Genomic DNA, 23,861 nt, shown 5'->3' on the forward strand with positions numbered 1-23,861 from the left:
GTCATCCTTCCACATTGGCACAAATATGTGTGCCAATTAAGAAGGAATCATGGTTGACCTAATTAAGAATTTATTTTAATCTAAAACTATTTGTGCTGTCTATTTCTTTATGGAAGAGGGTTCTTTGTTTGGCAGCGTGGCCCTTGCGTCAGTGTGGGAACCAATAGCACCATGCAGGGGAGTGTAAACAAGAGCTGGATTTTTTGCAAACACAGGGTGGGGCAGTTGTTTCACCTCCCTCTATGCCAGGCAGAAGAGTTCTTTGTCTCTACATTTATTTATTTTTAAATTTACATAAGGCAAAAAGGATACAGGTTCCCATTTGGCAATTTTTAATTCTTAATTTTTTTGTTGGGTGGTAAACTACCACTTGACTATATGAAGCTTTGTAGAAATGGTTTTGACTTCTTTGATTTGGCCATTTGATTAGATAATGATGTTAAGGAATAAAGTTTCCAAATATACTTGGCTTCATTTGACATATGAACCAAAACTTAATGTGAGTGGCACTCATAGAATCGTTATTCTTTCCAATTCGCTGCCCTCTTCAATTCTCCAATTCCTCACATGGCGCCATGGGGGTGGAGATGACCACCTTACCATTTGTCCGAAAACACTGCCCAAGGTGGGGTCCACTCCCCCTATTAGAGGAATTGAAGGAATTGGAGATGCCTGCGAATTGGAGGTGATAATTATTTTAACGGATAAATTACAGATCACCCCTTGATTTTCAATTGAAACTCAGATCACCCCCTGATTTAAACCCCAATATGACAAATTAGTCCCTAATGTCAGTTTTATCCAGTTAAGTGATGATGTTTAAATAAATTTAAATCTCTAAACTATTTTTTATTTTATTATTATTTTTTATCAGGACCTTATATATTATATTACCAAGATAGGCTCCACGGTGGTTTGAACTCATGACCTTTTATTTTAGGAATTGGACTTTTGCCAACCAAGCTGACCCCTTGGGACACCTTCCTTTTTTTTTTTTTTTTGGGTGATATTCCCTAAACTACCCTTGATCAGTGTTGATTTATGATTTTACACTTGTAACTAAAAACCCAAATTCATCCTCTTCCTCACACCTGCAACTACCCATCTGGTTTGGGTAGACGATAATGGCGAACCAGAGCAGGCACGTCACTTCTGGACGCGGGACTCCATTGATGCCTAAACAGGAGTTCGAGACTTGCATCTTCAACTTGAGAATCAGATTTTATCATTTAAAAGAGCAATAATCAAGCAAAGGAGAAATTAAAAATACCCAGAGAGATTGTTCCAAGAACGGTTGTGCAGGAGAAATTAAAAATACCCAGGTAGAGATTGTTCCAAGAACGGTAGTGGAGGAGGTGATGAAGTTGCCTTTGCTGTTTTTTTTTTTCTTTCTGTTTTTGGTAAATTGAATCGATGATGGTATCGGTGCTTATTGGAGTTTGGAGTGATTCACATGGTACAATAGATTAAAAACGAATTCCAGCACAAATTAAAACCCCCAACATTTTTCTATCCTGCTTTTTCTCGCTCTCTCCTATTTTTCTCAAAACCCCCCGTTGCTCCACTCACTTCTGAAACCCCTTTCCTAAAACCCCCCATTCGAGCGCGACATAGGAAGGTGTGGTGTGCATTCTCCTCAACTGGCTGGAAACTTCTAGATAGTGTAGGTATCAAACAGCACTGGTGTCCCCTGCGATTGTCGAGTGCAATTTGCAGCGAGTAGTTGGAGGAGAAGATTCCTTTGGTCGAAGTCTCTTCATGAAGAGAGATCGTTTTCCTTAGAATATTGCAGGTGTTTTTGCATTTGGAAATCTGGGTTCAAGGGTGAAGGATAGTAATGTAAATTTGATTTTAATGTTTTAGTACAAGGGTAAAGTAGTCCTTTCATATCAATAACTAACAGCAGACTAACACTGTTACTGTAAGGGACTAATTTGAATTTTTGCAAAAAATTAAAAGATGATCTGAGTTTTGATTGAAAATCAGGAGGTGATTGTAATTTACCCTTGTTCGCCACTAATACTCTCTTGTCCTTGTAAATCTAAACAAAGAGTGGTCACTATATGCCCCGTTTGATATTTTCGAATAGAAACAAAATATCCACTTCAATTGGTGGACCGTACTTTAGGTGCATAATAATATTTGGATTGGAATCTCCAATTATTGGAGTTGAAAGCTTGCACACTTGTTGCTTTGCAGCCTCGTCAGTATAGCCGTCCGTAGAAGGGGTGGGGAAGGGTTGAAGAAAAGGACAATGCAAAAGACAAGGAATAAGAAGAGAATTTCTTAATCCATGGGTCATGGTAGTTGGACTGAACTCTTAAAATAGTCAAGGGCATTTGAAACTTAATATAACAAATGGCCAAGAGGAATTATAACACCTCAATGGCTAGATTCTGTTTATCGCCACAATTTATTAAGTGATTGCATCTCAAATGAATCTAGATCTTCTCCCAATACATAAAACTCTGGCTCAGGTTCTCGTACGCCTACAAACCATCCACATGGAATCCACTCTATTTTTGAATTCCATGCAGATAACTGCAGGCATACGCAAATGGTTCTCGTAAGGCCTCCTATATTTAGAGTAATAACTCTTCACGTACACTGTCTTCTTGTTACGTGTCCTATCGGTATCATTGATGGTGAAGGATTTTTCTCTGTCATCTCTTTTTTTTTATTTTTCTTTTAAATTGATAATAGAAGGAATTTCTTTTTATCAAGGTGGAGAAACTAGGCTTTTTAATTGGTTGGTCTGATCTATTTTTATCGGGCTGACCTAGGCCTTAGGTAATTATTAGGTTAGAGTGAAACCGACCGATAACTCTATTGGCCCTCAAAGCCTATATCGAAAGCGATTGTTTATTGGTCAGTTAATTTTTTGTTGTTTCTTGTTAGTTATCAATAATAATTGAGTTGTAAATTGTAATTGATCATAGCATATAATAGTTATGATATTTTTTTGGTTGAAACATATAGTAGTTATGATCGTTACAACTTTTCTACCAAAGAAAAATGATTAATTACAAATTAGTTATTATTAGGGAAAAAGAATCCTAAACGGTTGCGTGGTTCCTGCTCTTAGACACAAACTAATTCATTTTTGTGCGAAAAGACCATTCAATCCCCAACGAAATAGAAAATTGCATCCAAATTGACATCCCTAGCAGGAGAAACCATGTTGTCAACAAGTCATTTTGGTCAATATTTGAACAATTACAAAAAAATAATAATAATAATAAAAATAAACCGCTTGATGAGTCACTTTAAAAATTGATAAATGTCCAATTCACATGCCCCTTATCAATCAATGGTTAGAATCACAATGAGAGCTTGCTTACTGGTCATCGATCTAGATCTCTTTCTAAGCATTGCTTCGTCTGTCAGATTCTTGAAAACTTATTGTTCCCCTCAGTAACAAAAAATGGAAAACAAAGAGAAACGAGAGAGAGAGAGAGAGAGAGAGTATGATTTCGAATTCAAAGTCATCTGCAATATTTGGGAGCCTACAAAAACCATTGAACCCATGAAACCGCCATGTAACAGAGAAGTTAAGATTGACAAAACTGACTTCCAGCACTGCTCAACATACAGAAAAAAATGGGGATTCAATTTTAAGCTTTTTATTACCCAGTATCTAGAAACTAGGAAACCTGAAATGGAATCTCTTCTCTTTAAACCTCTAAAACCTCCATGATCAAAGCAGATTAAAGGAAAACACAAAAAAAAACAAAAATGAAACAAATAACAAAAAAAACTCTCATTTTTCCTGTTTCAAACCCTAAACAAGTTTTCAGTTTCAAATCCTAAACTATTTGGGGGAAGAAGATGAGGGCAATTTGGTCATTTATTCTTTAATTTTGGTGGGTTTTTACTTTTTATCAGAAGGGCATTTTGATCATTAGATTCCTTGAAACTAACGTCTAACGTCCTAAATTAACAGACTGGAACAAAGTGCTCCACTGTTTTGAAAGTAAGGGGAATTTGCTATTTGAAAAGTTATAAAAAGGCATTTGAACAAATGGAGACTGGAACAAAGTGCTCCGCTGTTTTGAAAGTAAGGGGAATTTGCAATTTGAAAAGTTATAAAAAGGCATTTGAACAAATTGAGATTTTTAGGGGGGCATTTGTAAAAAACCCAAAAAAAAACAAATATCTCCTAGATAACTTTACTTTTTTTGGTGTCCGAGGCGTTGTTTCCTTAGTCCATCTATAAATATCCACGTAATCTGTAACTGACTAGTCACTTCTGCTACTTCTGCGGCCGTGACGGAGAGCTCGGAGCCTCGGACGAAACGGTAAGAAAGGACTAGTAGTAGTTCTCAGGTTCGTAGACTCTCTCTCTCTCTCTCTCGATCTGTCTGTTTGTTGTGGTTATCGGGAAATTGTTTTTAGTGCTTCATCCTTTCTTCGGCTTCTGTTTTGCTTCGATACTCCAAAACTCTGCAACAGAGTACTGTTTAAGGTGATTTATCAAACTGTCATGTTGTTGTTGTTGTTGTTGGAATTGAATTTCTTGATCAACAAGTGTGCATGAGATGAAGTGTGGCTTTTGATTTGATCAGTTTTCTTGACTTTTCTTTAATACCCGTCACAATGGACAGTTTGTCGCAGCACCTGGTCCATATGCGTTTTTAAGTCCCGAACTTGTTTGCAATGATGCGCGTGTAGGAGATTTCTTAGATCTGAAATCTGATCAGTTTATAAAACATTTCGATGGGCTCGGACACTGTAACCTTTGTTCATCAAAAGATAATCTCTCTTCTTCTTCTTTTTTTGTTTTTTTGGTATGGAATACGGTGATCAAATTCCGGTCAAAATTTTTTGGGGCAATTACTACCACTACCCACCCTATCTTAAACTTCTTTTACGATACTACTATCCTGCTTTTACACTTTTACATCTCCTTCTACCCTCATGTTTTTTAATACCCAGATTACCCTTCTTTTTCACCCAGTAACCTGTCAATCTATTTAACTCACCATTATTCATCTATTTTTTATTATTTTAGTCATTAAAATAGTAAAAAATAAAAACACCCTCCCGCTTCTCTTCTCTCCCGTTTTTTACTCCATTTGTTTTTTTTCAATTTTTCTATTTAATTAATTTTTTATTCAACATTTTATTCTTATCGTTCTTCTTCGAACAGATTATGGTTCTAAGTATCGGTATCGTATCACTCGATACGGGCAATACATACCGGTTTTGCTAGTCACTGATACCGATATCGATATCGTAACGTTGGCACGGTATGGACAAGGGTAAAATGGTCAGAAAACTCATTTTTTTTAAAGGAGATTCAGTGGGACTAAGCCATGCATTCCCTGCTTTGTTCTGCCATTTTGTTGCATGCACAAATAGAGGACTGAATAGAATGTCTGATTTTTATTTGTTAGGCAGTGGAATTTGATTAATACTTTCTCAAGGTTCATCAAAAACTGCATTTTCAGTTCTGCTAGCTACGGAAAATCCTAAAATCTCGTCAAAATAGAAGCGGAATCATCTACAATCTTTTGAAACAAACGAGTAACTGAAAGGTGGAAATTCGAAAGATGATCATTGAATAGCATTGAATGAATTGTTTGTTTAATTTTTTACATGGAATTTTTTATGTGCCTGTAGAATGCTTTATGATAATATGGGTTGCTTCTCTACTGATTAAATAAAATCTAGTAGCAACTTGCTACCTATGCTTGAAGTCCAAGCATTCACACTTTGCTGTTGCCTGATGGGTTTGTTCGCATGCACAATTTTTTTGTTCTTGTTACCTTCCCTTAAGAATTACTGCATTTACATTTTCCCATTATCAATGGAAGAACAGAGAATATGATTCATTGTTGCTGATATGTTTTCTAACACAACTTTCTTATACTTGTATGGTTATTTTTCCAGAGATGGCATCCATACATATTTCCTTGGCATCTGTTGTCTGCAAGAAAGGCAACCCTTCTCCAAAGTTGCTGAATACTGCTTTCATCCCTGGATTTGACATTGCTGGATCTGTTTCAAATGCGTGGGAAAAGGAGGTCTGTCCCACTTCCATGAGGTCTATTCCTAGAGCCACATTAACTTTTGATCCCCCAACCACCGACGCTGAAAAGACCAAACAGAGGAAACACACAATTAATCCTGCTGCCCCTGATTTTCTTCCGCTGCCATCCTTTGATCAATGCTTTCCAAAGAGTTCAAAAGAATGCAGGTATGTTCTGGACACCTCCTGCCTCCTTTATCTATTATGTTTGCTGAATCCTTTTTAGTGTATTGATTTACTGCTTACATATATTTAGGCAAGTATTTACGATATTTTGATGTTCTCTATTTGCTTTTTAGGGAAGTTGTTCATGAGCAATCTGGGTATGCGCTTAAGGTTCCATTTCGACGGGTACACCTGGCTGGAGAGGAACAATACTTCGATACATATGACACAAGTGGCCCCCAAAATGTCGATCCACGTGTTGGTATGCATATTAAGCTTCTTAGCATTTGCACTGACTTTGATCTTTACAGTTAATTACTCAATGTTCTTTCTTATCTTTTATGTAATTTTTTATATCGATTGTTGCACATAATCTTCATTTTCATTTTTGAAATTTTGCTTTACACTATTTGATCTTGTGTGCTTTCTCTATTTGTAAGTTCAATAATTTGATCTTTGGTTATTAAGCATTGATTTCACTTGTATGGAAGATGAAGCATTTTTCTCATGGAAATGTTTCAGATTTTCAAATTTTGTCTCATCTTATTATGGAATGTGGACTGAAAGCCTTTTCAAAGAAGAGAAAAGATAAACATCAGTGATGTTTAAAATGACATTATGCTTCACAACCTGCCATGTGGCTGTATAAAAAAAAAAGGTTGTACCCAATTTACGAGCCTCCCGCCACTGGGTCTCGGTGAGGGTCATAATGTGCACAGCCTTACCCCCACTTTGCGGAGAGGCTGTTTCCCAATTCGAACCTGCGACCACTAGGCCGCAATGGAGCAACCTTACTGTTGTCATGTGGTTGTATGAGTGGGTCCACATGTCCCAGTGGTCAAATTCCAGCCCAAAAGAGCTAGGAGGAAGTGCCTGAAAAGTTAGAAGGGAGTTTAAAGTCACAAAAAAAATTACAAAACTGCTATTAAATCTCATTATGATGAAATGGATCGCATTCTTGAAATTTTATGAAACTCTGAATGCACTTTTAAGGCACTTCCCCTACTTGTTTTAGCCTGGAACTTGACCAGTAGGAGGTGAGCAAGATCCTTTATCACATGAATGTCACCTATGTACTTATTAAATGTCACTAGGTCTAGTGCTAATTTGAAGTTCCAAGAAGAATTCAAAAGCTTCCAGGCTGCATCCTGGTATTTTTGGTTTACAATACATCCAATCTTTTAGATTAAACTCTCTTAGATAGTAAAAAATTATTCTAAGAAAATGTTAATGGGCATAATTTATCGATGAACAATGAAATAATAATCCCTTAATAGACATAAAAAGAAAAGTTCTTTTTCCCTTAAAAGCCGAAGACTAACCATTTGGTTTGATGTAAACAGTTGTAAAAATAAAATAAAATAATTTAAGAAGAAAAGGAAAATAATTTAACAGAAAATCGTTACGTTTTAGAAGCAGTTGAGAAGTAAATAAAATATTCTGTTTCCCATTTTCTACATGAATCTAAGGAATTGGTTGAAAATTCTGGTTAGTATATTTGGCAATTTTTTGAGTTAGTTTTCATTTCATTTTTGTTCAAATTTTACTTTATTTATCTACATTTTACATTTAAACAGATGGAGCTCAAAGGAATTCAACATATTTGGCTGAATTCACGCACACAAACACATAGAGTGTGTGTGTTGTAATTATTGTTTTCAATATAGAGAAGAGGTGAAATGCGAAGCCCATATTAATAAACCACTCTTTTCCTCTTTTTCTAATATATGTTAGAAGACTTTGTTTCTGGAGGATGTATAGCTGTGCAATGCCTGCGCCTTTTTCTTATCCAATGCTGGCAAGCCTGGCATAGACTCTGACACAAGTCCTTACCAGAGGAAACAGCTTTCTTGACTTTGGAAACACTTTGATTTCTTTGTATTTGTTATCTTATGACTAATTGTTTATGTTTCATTTTTCTGTTCTATTTTCGCCTTTTATTTTTCTTTTTTAATATAAATGCCTATGTTGGTTTATTGTTTTTTATACAGTAATTTTATTACATTGAGGTTGATCCTGTCAGAAAAGTAAGCTCTATTTAGTATCTGCACTGCTTTTGTTTCATCGAGATTATTTAAATTATATGACCCTCTTTCCTCCTTGTGCATCTTGATCTGCTTGTTCCTTGAGTTTAGACCTTTTGATTACCTTTGTAATTAGTTCTTACTGTATAGTTAAATTAGTTCATACTGTTGGTGCTTTTAAACAGGCCTTCCAAAAATACGCGTAGACTGGGTTGACAGGCGGGAAAAGTTAGGTGGACCAAGATACACTCAGATGTTCTATGCTAAGCAGGGAATTATAACAGAAGAGATGTTGTACTGTGCTACTCGTGAGAAACTCGACCCAGAATTTGTGAGATCAGAGGTTGCACGTGGGCGAGCAATCATTCCTTCCAACAAGAAGCACTTGGAGTTGGAGCCTATGGTAGTTGGAAGAAATTTCTTAGTGAAAGTTAATGCAAATATTGGAAATTCAGCTGTTGTGAGCTCCATTGAGGATGAGGTTAACAAACTTCAATGGGCAACGATGTGGGGTGCTGACACTATCATGGATCTCTCTACAGGCCGTCATATCCATGAGACCCGTGAATGGATCTTACGTAATTCTGCAGTACCAGTAGGGACTGTACCCATCTACCAAGCACTTGAGAAAGTGAATGGAATCGCAGAGAATCTCAGCTGGGAAATATTTAGAGAAATCTTGATTGAACAAGCTGAGCAGGGTGTGGATTACTTTACCATTCATGCAGGAGTTCTCCTTCGCTACATCCCATTGACGGCAAAGCGCATGACTGGAATTGTATCTCGCGGGGGATCAATTCATGCAAAGTGGTGCCTGACTTATCACAAGGAGAACTTTGCATATGAGCATTGGGATGACATCCTTGACATTTGTAATCAATATGATGTGGCACTATCGATTGGTGATGGCCTGAGGCCTGGTTCAATTTATGATGCCAATGACTCTGCACAGTTTGCTGAGCTTTTGACTCAAGGGGAACTGACACGTAGAGCATGGGAAAAGGATGTTCAGGTAATTACATGATTCTTTGTGCTTAACACACACACACACATGCACCACAGATTGTTTTTCTTTGAGAGGTCTGTGCAATATAATCCTGCTCCTGCTCATATCCTGCATTCTTGAAGGTTTCCAATAAAAGTTTTCTGTAAGTTAAATTTAATTGCCTTTTTGACATAGACCATATCAGAAACTTCAATTATTTGTATTTTAGGGGAAAAGGGGGCTTCATGAATTAATGTTAAGAATTCTCTATAGCAGTTATCTTCACTGAATTAAGGATATAGCTTGCCAAAGTCCAGTGTGACAGCAAATTATATCCCTGAAAGGAGATATTAAACCCTGTAAGAAGTGTGGTGAGCTGAGGTCATCTTGATGAAACAAACAAGTTCCCCACTCAAAAGAATATTCGCATTATTTTCATATTTATTTGAAATCCTGAATCCAACCTATTGCCCCCTAAATCCATTGAACTAGTAGTTTACAAAACTCAACTTGTAACTCCTAGCCTCTTAATTCTCCTAGGAACAACAAATTATGCTGACATGCTCTTCTAGTATTTCTTGACTTTCAAGTGCATGAATACGGTTTTGAATTGTCTTCCCATGATAATGATTATACTCGGTCAAATCAGAAACTACCTAGTTCACTCTGCTACTGTAATTGGTACAGATAAATGAGTGAAATTTAATTTATTGTTTCAGCAGATTATCAACAGTGGCTTTCCGTAGGTTTGAATTTACCCAAAAGTTATGTGCAGCTGGCCAGAGAGTTCAGGAACACAGCCACCTATAGGTTGTATGACTGCTGAGACAGTAAAGAAAAACGAAAGAGAGAGTGATTTTGATTAATTTCTTAAATGCAAGAGAGAAACTGAGAAATAAATGATGTGTATATGGCTCTTACCTCACTACTTGGACCACCCTTCCTTCGCAATATTACTTCAGTTACTCTCTTAGTGATGAGGAACACATAATCATTTAATGTGCATATGGTTTGATTGAACTTACATATCTTTGTGGGGAATCTATGTAGCAGTTTCTGTAGTAATTTAGATTTCAAAGCAAGGTTCGAAATTTCGGATTTAGCCCCCATTTCACAACTTTGCCAAAACCGATATTCTTAGTGAAGTTTCAGTAAATTTGATACATTTCATTTCAGTTTCTTGTGAATCTTAGAAAAAATCTTTTTTTTTTGTGTGGCTGTATTAGGTAATGAATGAAGGACCAGGACACATTCCAATGCACAAAATTCCTGAAAACATGGAAAAACAGCTGGAGTGGTGCAATGAGGCTCCTTTCTACACACTAGGCCCATTAACCACTGATATTGCACCTGGATATGATCATATCACTTCAGCCATCGGTGCTGCTAACATTGGGGCCCTTGGGACTGCACTTCTCTGTTATGTAACACCAAAGGAACACCTTGGGTTGCCAAATCGGGATGATGTGAAGGCTGGTGTTATAGCTTATAAGATAGCTGCACATGCAGCTGATTTAGCTAAAGGTCACCCACATGCACAGGCCTGGGATGATGCACTGAGTAAGGCAAGATTTGAGTTTAGATGGATGGACCAGTTTGCATTGTCACTGGATCCCATGACAGCCATGGCTTTTCATGATGAGACCTTGCCAGCAGAAGGTGCCAAAGTTGCTCATTTCTGCTCTATGTGTGGACCGAAGTTCTGTTCAATGAAGATAACTGAAGATGTACGTAAGTATGCTGAAGAGCATGGTTATGGAAGTGCTGAGGAGGCTGTGAAAAGTGGAATGGATGCAATGAGTGCTGAGTTTTTGGCTGCTAGAAAAACCGTAAGTGGAGAGCAACATGGTGAAGTTGGTGGAGAGATCTACTTACCTGCAAGTTATGTTGCTGGATCGTTGGAGAGATGAAGGTCAGAGCTAGTAATTTTTCATTACATGAATGACATCTACATTTTCCTTTATGACAAATGATAGTTAAATATTCTATTATTGGAGAAAAATCTTATTGCAGTTACATTTCAGTCAAATGCAGTAGCTAGTTGATTACAATACAGTATACTTATTAATCTGGTGTTTGATATTAGAAACCAAACTGCTGAATTGTTTGATGCCCATTTTTTTGAGCACCTTTGCACCCTGATTTTTTTTGGAAAAAGACAAGATATGCAATGCTTTTTAGGGTTTCCCTTGCATCAAATTTGAAGACATTTCTTGGCACATTATTTTTGTTATTCTATATGTGATTCTTATTATACTCTCTAATGCCATTGTTATCATTTTTATTGATGAATAAATGTATTTATTGAACCACAGTTCCTATCTCTTGTTTCGTTTCTCTCTCAACAACTGTGCCCTTGCCTATGGGATTTCTATACTTCTTTTTAATTTCTCTAATATATGGCTGAAGCTTATCAGAAGTTCTTTTTGATAGAAACTTCTGGTAGTTAAGCTCTAATGTCTTGAAGTTTTTGTCTTCTCTAAGGACACAGATGCTTGCAAGTGCACGTGGGACTCCTAATCAGACAATTTTAACTTTTATCTTTTCTCAACTGCTCTCTCGTTGTCGTGATTTTTCTACATCCAATCAAGTGTCTTTTGTTGATTCTCTCTTCTATCTATCGTAATTTTTATGTTGATTCACTCACACCCTATGCATATTTCACACAATTGCACTTTCACTAAGAAAAGGAAGTAAACTATGACTTCATGCACAGTTCTGTTATAGTTAGATTTATTTATAGTTCTATACAAAATTTTCTGTATCCAACACCTGAACTTCAAGTCAAATAGTGGATTCATCTTTCGACATTGTCACACAACCACAGACATTTTAGTCTCTCAAATATTGCAGGGATCGACATATTCACTTTCTTTTTTTCTAAATACTTGAACATTCTCACAGGAAAATTTTCAAAAGGCAACTTGGGTTATAGCTGGAGCCTTGGCAGATGATCAGCTTGCTAGCCCTGGTGATTACAGTTCATTTTGGGCTCTAGGTGAGCAAATAGCTTTAGCTTGTTAAATAAATGGAGACAAATCAGACAATATCTTCCTTTTGTCCTATTTGTCTTAGAATGTTTCAGTAATAAAACGCTCGGTGTGTGTTATCAATTTTCTGTTCTTCTTTTAAGTTCTTCCGTTGACATAATAAATGCACCGGGGGTGCCTGTATCTGCTTCAGTCCTGGCTTTTTTGGCCTGGATGTGGGCAGGGCTGGCTGAGAAAGTCCCTTCGAACCTGAACAGGATAATTCCTGCGTAGGGAGTGCATTTTTTGTTGCCATTGTTTTCTGTGCTTACTCAGGGAGGGGTCTGCCATCCATGGTTCTGGCCAGCTGATCCATGCGGGGCAGGTTTGGCATCATGATCAGGTTATCTTCCTCAGAGCTGGGAAGTAATCCCCCCTATGATTAATTTACAGTAATTACGAACACATGAATGTCGTGTTGGCTTTTTTTCTATAAGTTCTTCCCAGATTTATCCTCAACCTTCTCAAAACTAGTAATTTCCTAGTTCCATTTTTTTCGTCTTTCAAACTCTGAATATTCACTCTTTCTTTTAACCCCTCTCTGTCTCTGAAACTTCTTACGGCTATTTTTTGTTGAAGCATTTTCTTTTGTCTTTTATCTGTTACAATAGGGAACCATGCGGTGTAGGCAGGTTATTATTCTTATTCTAAAGTATGACAGTATTTATGGGTCTCAAACAATAGAAACTCCATAAGCCTTGAAAATTAACAAAGTAAAGAATCCGACTAGCATCTACATATGCTAATTATTCGATTTTCTATCTTTCTTTTCTTTTATGTTCATTAAGATTCCTTTAGTTTTTGAGAATTTCATTTCATTTTTTTAAAATTTTTTTGGTACGGAGAATTTCATTTCTTACCCACAATCTTGTAGGTTTATTTCAAGAAGATAGGCTATACCTTTTGAGATGCATAGTCTTACATGGGAAACTTTAATTGGATTCACAATATATGTAAAAGGGTAGGGGTTTGGTGGTCAGCGCTCTATCCAATTTTAGGGGAAAAAAGATAGAGAAAAAACAGGGGGGGAGGAGTGGGGGAGAGAAATATTCTGAATCCGTGGTCTGGAGGCGTCTGTTACCTGGTCGGCAGACCAGAAAACTTTCTTCCATATGTTAACATGTACTTGGAAAAACTTGAACAATATTTTTTTTTTTGTCGAAATGAGCAAATATTATTTACTATATTAACATTGGGAAAAAGAATCATATGATGTTGGAGTGCAGACAGACTCCACCGCGCACCCTCTCACATAATGAAGTATGAGGTCCACTCTTACACATACACTCTCCTGTTCTGCTCCATGTGGATGATACCATTCTCTGCATACTGCATTGCCTTTGGTGTGATGTGTAAATTTCTCCCTGCACTGGTGTTGCGGGGAACCCTCACCCATTAGGTTTTAAGCTTTTCAAGTTTGTAAACTTACAACTGAAACTGTAGGACTTTTGAGACGTCACTCGTATAAGTTCAATGTTTTCGTCTTACTGATGTGTAAATTTCTGCAATGGATGTTATGAACCGGCAACCTTATGCAATATTGCTTTTTGATCCTAGGACTTCTGTTGTGTTCAGTCTTCCAAGGTTTCAACTTTCAGTTATCAAGTTTTCTTGGTTGTGTTTCAAACGTTGGAAGATGGCATTTTGACTGCTCAGAGGATGAAGCTTCACCCTTTCCATTATTTAATGGAAACATGTGTGTTTTGCAAACCAAACAACCTATTTGCAGAATTTTGAGGTTGCTCAGCCGAGGATGAAAATCTCATCCTTGCTTGTGTCATTCATTGCCATACTTTTTAAAAATTGCAACAGCCAATGGATAAATTGAGTTGCAGTCCAATCTATTAGAACCAAACATTTCAGAGCAAGTATAAAATGATTCTTGTGGTAAAGTGCCTAGTGCACTTGGTAGCTAGTGGTGCGTAAAGGCCCATTGCTACCGGGAGGTCTTGAGCTCAAGTCTCTTGGTTCACATCCTAATCCCCCCTTACCTATCAAAAAAAAAAAAAACAAAAGATTCTTGAATGATGAATTTTTTTTTTTAATGGAGCCAGAATTACTAGACAGCCCCGTTTGGAGAGAAAACATAACATAAGCGGTTGATGAATAGAGGACTGCATGGACATACATTGGGGGAATTTGAGTTTGAAACTTGACACCTTGTTAATCCAAACCACTCCCTACATATCCGACAATCAAAATTGCCAAGTCATCCTTTCACGTGATAGAAATTTCCAGTGGAACAGGCTTAAAAAAACTTTTTATCTTTCCTAAGGGAAAAAGAAAACTAACCAACCACGTATGGTTCGTGTACGTAAACACAAACTAATGTCTTTGGGCACGAAAAGACTGTTCAGCCCCAGCGAAATTGAAAGCTGCATTCAGACCAATGCCTCTCTCTGGACTTTTATTGGCTACTTAGCTTGTTCAAAGGATGGCATGACCGGTCAGCTCCCATGTAAGAATTCACTAGGCTTTGCTTGTCCCTTTAATTCCAAAAGATCCAATTAAAATGGCTTATATCTCACATATTGGCTGATAACTTGATCCTTTACCTTGGTTTGAGTATGGAACCGGTGATACTGCAGTGACGAGAATGGGTCCTTTCTTTTGCATTTGTGTGAATGTGTCCTTGCCATTTGATTGTACAGATTTTACCAACCTCCTGTTGGTGATGGTAAGAAATTCCCAGTCTTCTACTTGCTGCTAGGAGATCAACATTGTGCTTGCTCATCTTTTGAGCGGCTTACTTTGATAGCTTGACAAGGTGCCATCCTCATTGTGTCATTTATGATGACGTGGTATTTCTGTCCATTGGATAGATACTAGTTACATGGTTTAGATTAGCCATATTTGTCTAAGGGTGTCAATTAAGGACCCACTAAAACCTAGAACCAACCAATCCCATTACTACATGGGACATCTCATAGAGCTGATTTTTTAACCAATTGTTAAATGAGACAGGCAGGATGATTATCGGACAGGTTCCTAATAATTCCATAAACAAAAGACCAATAAGTAACCAACCGGAACAGCAGTTCCCGTTTAAGATGCATATTTACTTATTTAGGGATTTATTTTTTATGAATAAAGTGCCATCAGTTTTGATTCAATTCAACTCAAGATCATGTATCAATTCATTTCTCAAAATGGTAAAGTTCTACAACTCTCAGCAGTTGCTTTGCTGCTAAGATCTTGTCCAAGTTGCCTTTTCACCTACCCTGTCTACAGCATAGTTTTTCCTTGGGCTTGTACTCTTGTATAATCAGTGATTAGTCCATCCACATCTTTCCAGAACAGACCTTCCACAAAAATTCCATCCTTGGTGAACCTGCAATGTTATATACAAAACTACACATTTACCGACTACAATTTAAGATGGAAACCAAAAGTGGGGCAATCTCATGTATAAGCATTTGAAATCTTGGCCATTGAATCTTACTGACACCAATACATGAACCGTACAATGGTATAAATCTGCCGATGCAAATCACATTTTTTTATTGAGTGTCAATGAATGAGAGAGAGAGAAAGAGAGGAGAGAATGATACCACTGAGTGATGCTCTTGGTGAGCTGAACTGGTTTCTTAGCGGAGATGGATTTCTGGTCTGCACTCGCTACTGACAGCATGTACATCTCGGAGAATCTTAGCATTTTAGAAGAAACAACCAGCCCAGTGCTGTTGAAGGAATCCTGTAGAAAATAAACAAGGTGAAAATCCAAAGTTTCAAAATGAACTCCGGTACCATATACATCAAGAATATACTGCACCATGCAAAGAGGGTTCATTTATTCATCCAAAACTGCACTTAGGCAGTGATGGGAACCATCTCCCTAAAACTTATAAGGACTCCAGCACCCTCTCCAAAGTTTAGCTTTTAAGGATGAGTTCTACTGAGTCCTAACAAACAGAAACCTCTCCAATTACTAAAAGCTATATTTGGAACCAAGTGCAATAATTTTTAATCGTAAAACAGTTTGTTATCAAATAACATATAGGGGGAGCATGGCCCCTGCGTGAGCACGGGGGCCAATGAGATCGCACGCAGAAGCATCATGGAGGGGCGGGGCGGTCATTTCACCCCCCACTATGTATGGGTGCAGGCAGTACACTCCCCCACAAAGAACTTTTCTCCTAACATATATTAATACAGTTTTTTTATGGAGGGTGTAATGTATTATTTATGGGTAAAGGTTCTTTGAACATTTGGTGTAGATTACCCTAGCACCTTTGTGTCTATCTCTCTCCTCTTCATATAAAATGGCATCGCTGCCCTCCAATGTCGGATACTGTTTTGCTGCAACTCATTGTTGTGTTCCTCTTTGCCGCTTGCTCACAGAACCCTCAATCTCCTCCCTTTACTTATTCACTTAAAAAGCTGCTAAGAGCCCAGATTCCTCTTATACATTTACCACACAAAAAAAAAGGAGATTCTTCATAACCTATCCACCATTGATATTCAACCAATACAAGAATGCCGTTCTAGGAAAACTATCACAGGAAACGGTTATGGTACCAGGTTCAATTCATTCAATGGGGTATGCAAGAAAGATCCTTGACAACACAAAAATTCCTGTCAAGTTTTTAGTATGGGAAAAGGGTGGGTGCATGCCCGCACAGTTTTTCCCTCCTACTATTTTACTAATGATGTGCACTTTTGTCGGTTCTCTTTCTTTCTCTATGATGTACATATGATGCTAAGGTAATTGGACTACGTTCATTTCCCTCTCCCTTGTGTTATATACCAAAACCTAAGCTGCAAACTGATTACAGCTACACTCTGAACTAGTTCCTCTTATCACCTCTCATAAAATGTGAACATCAGAGGAGTACGAGTAGAAAAACTCAACCATCCACCGATACTATACCGAACTAACTGAGACTCATAGAAGCATTGTCTCAACCGAATGAGAGTTTGGCTAAATTAATCTTGTTTCTTTATTCTGCAGTTTTCAGGACCACCCTTTTTCTAAATCACAAGTCATCGAGACTATCCTCACTACCTTGATCCAAGCACCATTTGCCTTCCCTTTCCTTTCCATTAAAAGTCTTCATCTCACATAACATCACTCCTAACTTACAATTTTCAGAAGAAAAAAAAAAAAAGCATATCTGTTATGAAACAACTACAAAGACTCTACTGCTTCCAATTGTATCTCAGCCACTCAGGATAAACCTCGTCTAATAGAACAACCAAACATAACAAGAACAAATTTCAATTTATAATCTTCAATAAAATCAACAATATGAGGCTTCTAAGCAACAATGAATGAATGATTCAATCGCAAATGTAATTAGGATAACTTACAGCGAGGGGATAAGTGAATAGGATGGCGTCCTGTCCGTTCATGTATATGATCAGCTGCATTATTCCAATGAAGAAAATATACTTACCAGAGTCAAAGATCAAACATCATCTGGGAGTCGACATCTAGAGAACAGCGTGGCCTTTTCTATGGAACACGACTGGGGAAGCAGACGGAAATAAGGAAAACAAGGAAGAAAGGATATAAAACGATGCATCCGATCAGAAAATCTCTGTTTTCAGGGAATTTCTTCGGGTAGAACTGAGCGGCGAGAGCGATGATTATGATGATGGCTCCTATAAACAATCTTATAGTCCTCCTGCTCATGTCTTCCACATATCCATGACTGGTGACAATCTGCAGGAATAATTCGAAACGCCATTAATTAATCAAGGAAAGAAAAATTCGATCGATAGAGGAGAACAGAGTGAGACATTTATTAGTCGGTAGTTGTCACCTCAGAGACGGATTCGTCGAGAATGTGTTTGATCGAAGGAGGATTCATCAGATTTGCCTTTTTAGTATTTTTGCTGGGACAGCTGCCGACGCCTGCCATCTCTCCCTTCTTTAATTTCCTGCACACTACCGCAATTGTCCGAAAGGACCGAACCTGAAAATATGTAAAGACAGGAGAGATGAGAATGATGAGATTGAGAGCACTCTGCCTCTGCCTCTGCAGTTAAATATGAATGTATGAGTTGAGCTCTACCGTTACAAAATTTATAACTCCGTTTTCTCATCGGCGCCAAATTCTTTCCATGAGGCCAGCGTGGGATTGTGGTAAACTGCTAACTGACAACTACTACCTGGAGAGCCGATTCGGACCTAAATCATCTTGAGGCTAAGGCAGGTTTTAAAACATGGAATCGGTCATTGGCGATTCTGATTCCACCTAAATCGGTGTTCAAGAACATTAGAATCGGTCCTTACTAGAGATGTAAGCGGATATTGAAAATCTGTATCCGATCTGGTTAATGTCTGTTTAGGAGAATCGAATCCGTTCGAAACTAATCGGATATGAATATGATAATCTCCTATTCGACCGATTATTATCCGATTTGTTTAGCAATCAACGGTAATAAAATATCTGAAATATATCTCTGTGTCCATCTATCCTTTTTAAGTTACCTTACGGGATTTTGTTATCTTGTTTTTACAATTTTATAAGTTAAGATAATGTAATTCTTTTTCTATATTTTTATTGGTTGATATATATTGTTTTATGCAATGTGATACATGGAATCACATATCCATATAAGAAAATCAAAGACTAAGAAGAGTAAAAAAGGGTAGTTGTTGAACTCTCAAGTCTCAACCCTAACCTTCATCATAAAAATGGTAAAGATGTTAACGGATAGTCGAAAATTCATATTCGATTCGCGTTCAAATCCATTTAGGAGATTCCATATTCAAAAAATCACCATTCAAAAATTATTGAATCCGTCAGAAAACCGCTAGGATATTATCCGAATCCGTCCGAATATAAACGAATACGAATATGATAATGCCACTATCCGACCGAATTCGAATCATTTCCATCTCTAGTCCTTACATCTAAAAACAAGGAATTTTTAAGGTTTTTGGGTGTGAGTCAGTCATGTCGGATTGGTGTAAATTGGGATTGGTTATGGCCGATTCACCAATCCAATTCCCACTTATTAAAACTCTGCTCTAGGGGAAGTAGTTAGATTCATATTTGCGTTTATTTTATTTTTTAGGAGAGAGTTCTCTAAGCAGGAGACGGCATAGAAAAAACGCATATGATGTATGCTAGATGGCATCAACTTTGGAAGGCAACAAGGGCATTTCATGTAAGGCAAAGAGAGAGAGAAACACAAAGGTACTAATGTACCGTACCCCAAATGTCGAGTTTCAGCATAAATGAAGTTGGCTAAATGGCAAGATAAAAAACCTTTGAAATTCCAATACAGCATGGGGGTGGGGGATTTGATGGAATGAGTTACCCACGTCCAAGCCATATGTTGCTCTTTAAAACAAGGTTCAAGAGTAGAATCTGGTGTGAGATATTGAGATCGTTCCTGCCACCTTAAAAATCGGAAGTCAGATCAGTAGAATTAGACATTTTCGATCAGAATCATAATTCCTAGAATCTTTTAATTTTCTAAAATTTATAGAAGGCTTCACTTTTATGGTCAAAGACTCTTGTTAAGGTAAGTGTCCTAATGGGAGGTGAGAAAAAAGAAGCAAAGAATTCCTAAAATTTATAGATTTTTATGTGGTCAAAGATTTCACTCATCAACTCGAATTAGACATTTTCGATCAGAATCATAATTCCTAGAATCTTTTAATTTTCAGAAAAAAGAACTAAAGAATTCCTAACAAAGATTTCATACACGGCCGTACAAGCATGCACGGTCATGTCCCCTCTCACAAAGAGTTGGAAAAGTCGTACACCCCCATCCATATTTAATGCCTCGAAACTCCCACCCTCTCACATACACAGCTTACACAATTTTATTGATTTTCTATTACGGGCTGATATTCTCTGTGCAACAGCCTGGCCCCAGACACATGGGCTGGCAATTCATGGGGGCAGGGTGGTCATTTCACCCACCCCATGTGTCTGGGCGCAGCATACACCCCCAGGGCAGAGAACATTTGGCCTTCTATTAATATTAATATATTCTTTACCAAAAAAATATATACTAATATATTAATACACAGATTAAAAGTGGAAAACTATGACCAAAAAAATGAAGATCAAACATGATTAACCATTGATTCAATAAAAGGCATAAAAAAATCAGCTCAAATTGGGATCAAGAGCTTCCGATTCAAATTTAGACATTTCATCCAATCCAGATCTGATTCCTCAAACCTTGCTTTATATCAAAGGTTATGAATCACCACATCATCTAGTCACATGGCATAAATGCATAATTATGTTGGCCATCAAGATAACGTAGCACAGTGGCACTTTTCCTCTAGCAAAGCTTATTCTTGATTAGAGAAATTTTTCTTAGATGTCCATGTTTTAGTAGTCAATGATTGAATGGGATATAACCATCCCCATATATGATTTACATCTTTTCTATTTCCTTTTCAGGGGAAAACAGAAAAACATAGTTCCTCATTCTTCCATTTTACCCAAAAGCCCAAGGAATCCGCTTGCATGTCATGAATTCAGGACCTTCCATAAAAGATTAACAACAATATTGGAGACCTTCAAAGATCATTATAGTAGGAAAAGCTAAATGGGTCTTCTGTTTTCCCAAGTCCCACCATGGAACTATGAAACGGAATTCAATGAGTGGGAAATGAAAATGGACTCCATTTGTTTTCATTTTGGAATACTTTACATGGTTACATGTTTGAAAACAAAAAAATTAGATATTTGTTTGTAGGATGTAAAATAAAATATACCAACCTACTAGCATTTACTTGGACAAAAGTTGGAAAATGTGATTGCCCGACTAGGTACTCGTAAGATATAACATGTTAGATGGTACAGATAAACACACAATGTAGGAGTAATGAGCTAAAATTACAAAGGAAATGAACAAAGACAACAACAAAATCAACTTGTAATGTAGAATCGTTACAGCCTGAAACATAAAAATGGCTGCTGATCATGATACAGCCGGAAATCCCTCTATCAATCACTGAATCAGATGGATGTAGTAGAAGACTTTAAGGAAGAAGGTCATCAGGGAAATGTACATCGTCACTCTGCCACCTTGGAACTTTCATCTGCCTCATTCATCCGCAATTCAAATTCAGAAAAAAAAAAAAAAAGTAGAAGCAAAAGAAAAGGTATGTCAATACACACACACACACTCACAGGCTTCTGTCATGAAGCATAACTATTAATTTATTGCTTATGAGGATATTCTGAGGTATTACACAGAGCCACACGAAATAAGGAAATTTTGCAAGTAGATTGTACATTCTTTTTCATGTTTATGATTTATATTCCGGACGAGACAGCTTAAGTAAAGCTTAAGTTATTTCGTTGCCATGGTCAATAGCAAGTGTTGAACAGGGATTAACAGATCTACAGAACTAGCAGAGTGAGAGTCTATGTACATTGCAGGCAGAGACCTGCGTTTGAAATCCACATGCACCATAATTTATCCAAATGGAAGATATCATGTGTGGGACAAGGATGAATGTCCCCAGTTGCTAAGCCTGTCATTAAAAAGGGAACGACTTACTTGATCAAAACAACAACAGAGTTTGAGTTATGACAGCTTCTTATGTTGGTGAGGTTTGTAGAGGTCATACCTCGAACCAAACTCTATGTCCCATTCCAACTACTTGAGGGTGTAATGAGAATTCTGTTCACCAATTCTACTCTCTCTAGGTCCATATCTATGGTTTCTATATATGAACATATGACAGAACTGAGTTCATGGCCCATCTTAACCAATCAACATGTAACTTCCAACCTGCTTGCCTACGTACGACACAATAAAATAAAATATACCAACCCACTAGCATGCTTGCAAACTCAGAAGAGAGGGAGTAGTCATTCTAGTGGGAGAGTCTGCATCTTGACATTTCACAAAACCTTCTCTCCTTAAGTTTCAGCAGGACTCTAATTGGGAGCCCCCTTCTATATCCTTGAATTTTTCAGTAAGACAATACCTTAATCTTCTAGCAGCCAAATGGTCTACAGCTGAGTGTGTATGACTGTATATTTCATATTTTCAATTGATTTGGCACCTGGGATCAGGAAAAATCGGACAATGTATACATGTTGTAAACCATCTCATCATGATAAATGTTCTGTGTGGAACTGCATTGAGATACATGTAAATTTCTGTAGAATGCAACTGTATTTGGTAATGGTGGAAAAGCTCAGGCATGCAAAGAAAGAATGTTAATGGCTAAACAATCATCATACTCCAGATCTTTCCCTTCTATTCTTTTCAAAGTTGATAATGTGTTCCTGACAGAAGTGTCCATTCCCAAAACCAAAAGACAGTCATACAGAGACAAAGATAGAGAGATCATATACGCAGAAGACAAAAGTATAACAGTTGTTTAGCCATTAAAAATCTTTCATTGCATGCCTGAGCTTTTCCACCATTACCACTTACAGTTGCATTCTACATAAATGTGCATGTGTCTCTAGACGCAGTTCCACACAGAACACAGTATCCAAATACCATAATCCTTTCCATATGTAACAATGTGAGTGCATGTATGCACCTAATTATGCCCAAGGAATTCTTTTTTAGGTCAAAGTAATACTCAAAGATCTGAACTTCTAACCGTATCACATCTTAGGGAACCAATTTACTTTAACTTAATAAAATTAGGAAGCTAAAGAAAATTGGTAGCAGTTAGTAATTAGTTAATTACTGAACTTCCAAAAAAAATCAAACCCTACATAGAGTAACTGAACTAACCTTCAATTTCTTCGTCTTCCTCCTGTTCTTCTTCGTCCTCATCCTCGGCTTCACCTCCCTCGTAATCAATCCCATACATTCTGTTCAGATACTCAATGGCCGGCTTTGTAAGCACTAGCTTATCAGAGTTCAAGATATCAAACAGGTTCAGGGTCCTAGGCGTCAGCAATCTCAATGTCCCAATATTTCGACTCGACAACTTCACATTGTCCGACACTTCCATAAACAAGAACATCGACTTCTCCTTGGGATCGACCCCCCATCTCTTCATTGCTGCAATAAATTCCTTGGTTTTGGGCTTGTCAAATTTATCGGAGAAATCCTCTACAACTATCATATTCACCGCTGCGCTTGACAAAGCAGTGGATATCGCCAATCTCTTCTCCTTCCGATTAATTTTGACGCTCCAATCTCTCGGCTTGGGACCAAAAATAACACCTCCACCTGGCCGGAGTGGAGTTCGCTGGGATCCTCGCCTTGCGCGGCCAGTCTTCTTCTGCGGGTATGGTTTCTTTCCACCTCCACGGACTTCTCCTCTCGTTAGAGTCGAAGCAGTTCCTCTTCGCTTGTTCTGTAGATCAGTGATGATCCCTCTATGGACAACGGCACGGGCGGTCTCCAGTGGAGCCGATTTGAGGTCGAGATACGTTTCTCCGATCTTCTCGCCATCAAATGAGATTACCGGAAGGGTCGCAACTTCGGAACGAATTACTAGGGTCTTAGCAAACTCTGTGATTGAGGGTCTGGAGTGAGATAGTGGCCTTACGGCTTTCAGAGAATTGGGGTCTGAGATAGAGAGGAATTTAGGGTTTTGGTTGGGAGAAGTGAGAAAGATAGAGGAAGAGAAGAAAGATACCAAGTGGGTTGTCGAAGAGGTCGCCATTGCTTGGTGAGTGTTGATATCTGCAAGCGTTATCCACTATCCGTTGGGGAGGCGCGAGAGG

At 37.8% G+C, this 23,861-nt stretch overlaps 4 protein-coding genes across 8 annotated transcripts in view; 1 reads left to right on the forward strand and 3 right to left on the reverse strand.

Annotated features, from left to right (window-relative positions):
* The window catches only part of LOC122668298 (phosphomethylpyrimidine synthase, chloroplastic), a 32,686-nt gene extending 20,084 nt beyond the window's left edge, over positions 1 to 12,602 (forward strand). The window contains exons 1-6 of one of the 4 annotated variants that reach the window (XR_006333909.1): positions 5,838 to 6,199; positions 6,331 to 6,458; positions 8,406 to 9,232; positions 10,432 to 11,125; positions 12,117 to 12,203; positions 12,389 to 12,602. Coding sequence is in view for 2 of the 4 variants with exons in the window: in XM_043864895.1 (XP_043720830.1) it covers positions 5,877 to 6,199; positions 6,331 to 6,458; positions 8,406 to 9,232; positions 10,432 to 11,115 (1,962 nt within the window). In the remaining 2 variants the exon portion in view is untranslated. Of the gene's footprint in view, positions 1 to 5,837; positions 6,200 to 6,330; positions 6,459 to 8,405; positions 9,233 to 10,431; positions 11,126 to 12,109 lie in introns of those variants that run through there. The other 3 variants (XR_006333908.1, XM_043864907.1, XM_043864895.1) reach the window with 3 other exon arrangements.
* Positions 12,603 to 15,362: 2,760 nt separating this feature from the next.
* LOC122668382 (probable signal peptidase complex subunit 2) lies at positions 15,363 to 17,620 on the reverse strand. The gene is made up of 3 exons (XM_043864961.1): positions 17,545 to 17,620; positions 15,786 to 15,928; positions 15,363 to 15,565 (listed from the first exon to the last, which is right to left on the reverse strand). The coding sequence occupies exons 1-3, from the start codon at positions 17,602 to 17,604 to the stop codon at positions 15,460 to 15,462; spliced, it is 309 nt and encodes a 102-aa protein (XP_043720896.1). The 5' UTR covers positions 17,605 to 17,620; the 3' UTR covers positions 15,363 to 15,459.
* A 69-nt stretch (positions 17,621 to 17,689) lies between these two features.
* Positions 17,690 to 18,099, reverse strand: LOC122668391 (probable signal peptidase complex subunit 2). Its single transcript, XM_043864968.1, has 2 exons — positions 18,000 to 18,099; positions 17,690 to 17,899 (listed from the first exon to the last, which is right to left on the reverse strand). The coding sequence occupies exons 1-2, from the start codon at positions 18,096 to 18,098 to the stop codon at positions 17,690 to 17,692; spliced, it is 309 nt and encodes a 102-aa protein (XP_043720903.1). The 5' UTR covers position 18,099.
* Positions 18,100 to 21,028: 2,929 nt separating this feature from the next.
* LOC122668355 (50S ribosomal protein L4, chloroplastic) lies at positions 21,029 to 23,861 on the reverse strand. Of its 2 annotated transcripts, none has more exons than XM_043864945.1 (2): positions 22,918 to 23,861; positions 21,029 to 21,253 (listed from the first exon to the last, which is right to left on the reverse strand). In XM_043864945.1, the coding sequence occupies exons 1-2, from the start codon at positions 23,798 to 23,800 to the stop codon at positions 21,228 to 21,230; spliced, it is 909 nt and encodes a 302-aa protein (XP_043720880.1). In that variant the 5' UTR covers positions 23,801 to 23,861; the 3' UTR covers positions 21,029 to 21,227. The 2 variants fall into 2 exon arrangements, with proteins under 2 accessions (XP_043720880.1, XP_043720875.1); XM_043864940.1 differs by having other exon boundaries at positions 21,029 to 21,256.

Source organism: Telopea speciosissima, chromosome 1 (assembly GCF_018873765.1).
Source record: "Telopea speciosissima isolate NSW1024214 ecotype Mountain lineage chromosome 1, Tspe_v1, whole genome shotgun sequence".
Taxonomy (NCBI): Eukaryota; Viridiplantae; Streptophyta; class Magnoliopsida; order Proteales; family Proteaceae; genus Telopea; species Telopea speciosissima.

Coding starts and splice junctions, on each gene's coding strand:
- LOC122668382 (XM_043864961.1), bottom strand. CDS start 17,604: ATGCAGCTGATCATATACATGAACGGACAGGACGCCATCCTATTCACT. Junction 15,929..17,544: donor TATTCACTTATCCCCTCGCT/GTAAGTTATCCT, acceptor TATTTTCTACAG/GATTCCTTCAACAGCACTGG. Junction 15,566..15,785: donor ACCAAGAGCATCACTCAGTG/GTATCATTCTCT, acceptor ATAACATTGCAG/GTTCACCAAGGATGGAATTT.
- LOC122668391 (XM_043864968.1), bottom strand. CDS start 18,098: ATGGCAGGCGTCGGCAGCTGTCCCAGCAAAAATACTAAAAAGGCAAAT. Junction 17,900..17,999: donor TCGACGAATCCGTCTCTGAG/GTGACAACTACC, acceptor TTATTCCTGCAG/ATTGTCACCAGTCATGGATA.
- LOC122668355 (XM_043864940.1), bottom strand. CDS start 23,800: ATGGCGACCTCTTCGACAACCCACTTGGTATCTTTCTTCTCTTCCTCT. Junction 21,257..22,917: donor GGAAGACGAAGAAATTGAAG/GTTAGTTCAGTT, acceptor GGATGAATGAGG/CAGATGAAAGTTCCAAGGTG.